The 2,211-nt window shown below is 33.6% G+C and overlaps 1 protein-coding gene across 1 annotated transcript in view; it reads right to left on the bottom strand.

Annotated features, from left to right (window-relative positions):
• LOC110455857 (tetratricopeptide repeat protein 25-like) overlaps window positions 1-2,211 on the bottom strand; it is a 14,594-nt gene that overhangs the window by 3,698 nt on the left and 8,685 nt on the right. Inside the window, exons 10-11 of the mRNA XM_021506268.1 lie at window positions 1,727-1,795; window positions 1,269-1,334 (exon numbers count right to left, since the gene is read on the bottom strand). Of these exons, the coding sequence (XP_021361943.1) occupies window positions 1,269-1,334; window positions 1,727-1,795 (135 nt within the window). The remainder of the gene's footprint in view (window positions 1-1,268; window positions 1,335-1,726; window positions 1,796-2,211) is intronic.

The raw sequence follows: 2,211 nt of genomic DNA on the forward strand, positions 1-2,211 counted from the left end.
AAAAAACCCATTAAATTTGGTTTAAATTCAACTTAAAACTTCCCATTAACGATGAACTAAAGTTTAATTGACATTAAAATTTGTGAATTAACAACCATTAATTTTTCAACAGTACTTAATTATATGCAGACAAAGTTATGACAGTGATGTCCATAAAACAACAAGCAAAACGTTGCAATAAGTTTGTTTACATAAAATGAGTCTTACAGTATACAAACTTGTATTAACTTAAAAACACATTTTCAAGTTAATCCCTCTATTAGGCAATGAAAAAAGCCAACAGTCTCCAATGAATGTAAGTTAGCACATGAGGAAAAAGAAGTGGAAAGAGAAAAGATGTAAAGAATAAAAGAGAACAAAGACGAGGATGGACTAAAAGGAAAAGAGGATTTAAAATGAAAAAAAAAAAAAAAATATGAAATAAACATCGATAAGAAAGACAAAGAAACATGGTTTTAAACAGAAAGCAGCAAAGAAACAGAGGAAAAGGAAAGACAGAACAGGAGGAAGAAAGAAGAAATGTGCAAGAAAAATATAGATGTAAGTACATTGTTACATAAATATCAAGGTTATTTGTTTGATCAAACCAACATATTTGTGTGTGCCCTATACAACTTCATATCAAATCAGTTTCAAATCTAATACATAATTTTTCATTATTTTTATGTCAAATCTGGAATATCACTTGACCAATTTTCTGACCCTCCTACCAAGAAAGTTGTGTAGAGCCTTCAATTTTGTTATAACATATTCAAGGGACACAAATAATATACATCAAAGCTGGAACCCTAAGGCCTTGGATTTTGGGGATAGTGCAATAAAATGCATAACTTAGCATAATGCCTGTATATATCTAGGATGATTTAATGAGTGTAAGTATAACACAGAAAATAACCCTATATTCTTGCACTATTCTTGAATTTCTAACAAACCTGTTTTCTGCTCTTCTTTTTCTTGATCAGCCTTTTCTTTTTCCTCTTTCTCTTTTCTTTCTTGTTCTTTTTTTTCTGCTTCCTGTTTTTCTTTCTCTATTCTTTCTTTCTCTTTTTGTTCTTCCTCCTCTTTCCTCTCCTGCTCTTTTCGTTCTTGCTCTTTCTTTTCCTGTTCTTTCCTCTCTCTTTCCTCTGCCTCCTCCTCTTTTCTCGTCTCCTCCATCTTTGTATCTACACGTTCTAGACTAGAAGCATTAGGGTCAATGTCTTGGTCAGGTTTTGTCTCTGTCTTTTTCAGTTCTGCGTCGGCACTTTTGCCTGACCCTCTGGACCCACCTTTAGCTATTTTAGCGTTCACTTCTCCTATGGCTTTCTTTATGGCTGTCTCTGCTGAAGTGTCACCTAGAAATAGTAAAAGCATTTTGACAATCAAATTTACGTCACTTTTTATTATATCTTTTTAAGAAACAATGACAACTTCCAGAAGTTATCTCCCCTCTTCCTCTGTCAAATCATAAACCACAAATTGGCACACAGGCAAGTGATTAATTTTATGAAGGACTTAGACGAAATACAAATATTTTCTTTTTTCATTTGACCCTGTCACAAATCCCTCTCCCCCACCCTCAAGTCCTAGCACACCATGGTTCCAAGCTGGCATTATTACAATCAGAAAACAGAAATTTTCATATATCATTTAGACATTATCAGGAGAGATGCATAAAAATAGAAATGTGCATACAGTGACTATATATAGACTAAGGTGAATACAGTTTTGTACTTCACAAAATTACCTTGTGCCCTTGCTAGATCTAATGAGGTTTCAAATGTTGCTAAAGCACCGCTCAAGTCTCCAAGTTTTACTGAAACAGAAAGTATAGATTAATATATAGGCAAATTACCACAAGTTATTATCTCATCCTCAGTATATTACTCTTTCAACCCTCTGGGTTTCGGCTTGTCAAAGAGAGAAAAAAAGAGAAAATCTAAAAAAAGACAGCAAATAGTTTCAAAGAAAGTCTGCAAAGCCACTGAACTAATTAAGTCAAGAGCATAAATTTGACAATTGTATTGATTGAATCTGAATTCATTATTGAATGTGACAATATCACTAAATGTATAAAACTAAATATGAGTTCAGCTTTGATTATTTTGTCACAATATATCAGAAGCAATTTGACCGTCAAAGTCATGATCAACTGGTCACGTGACCGTCCACGTCATGATCAACTGGTCACATGACCGTCAACATCATGATCAACTGGTCACATGACAGTCA

The sequence above is a fragment of the Mizuhopecten yessoensis genome, unplaced genomic scaffold (assembly GCF_002113885.1).
Source record: "Mizuhopecten yessoensis strain PY_sf001 unplaced genomic scaffold, ASM211388v2 scaffold8387, whole genome shotgun sequence".
NCBI lineage: Eukaryota > Metazoa > Mollusca > Bivalvia > Pectinida > Pectinidae > Mizuhopecten > Mizuhopecten yessoensis.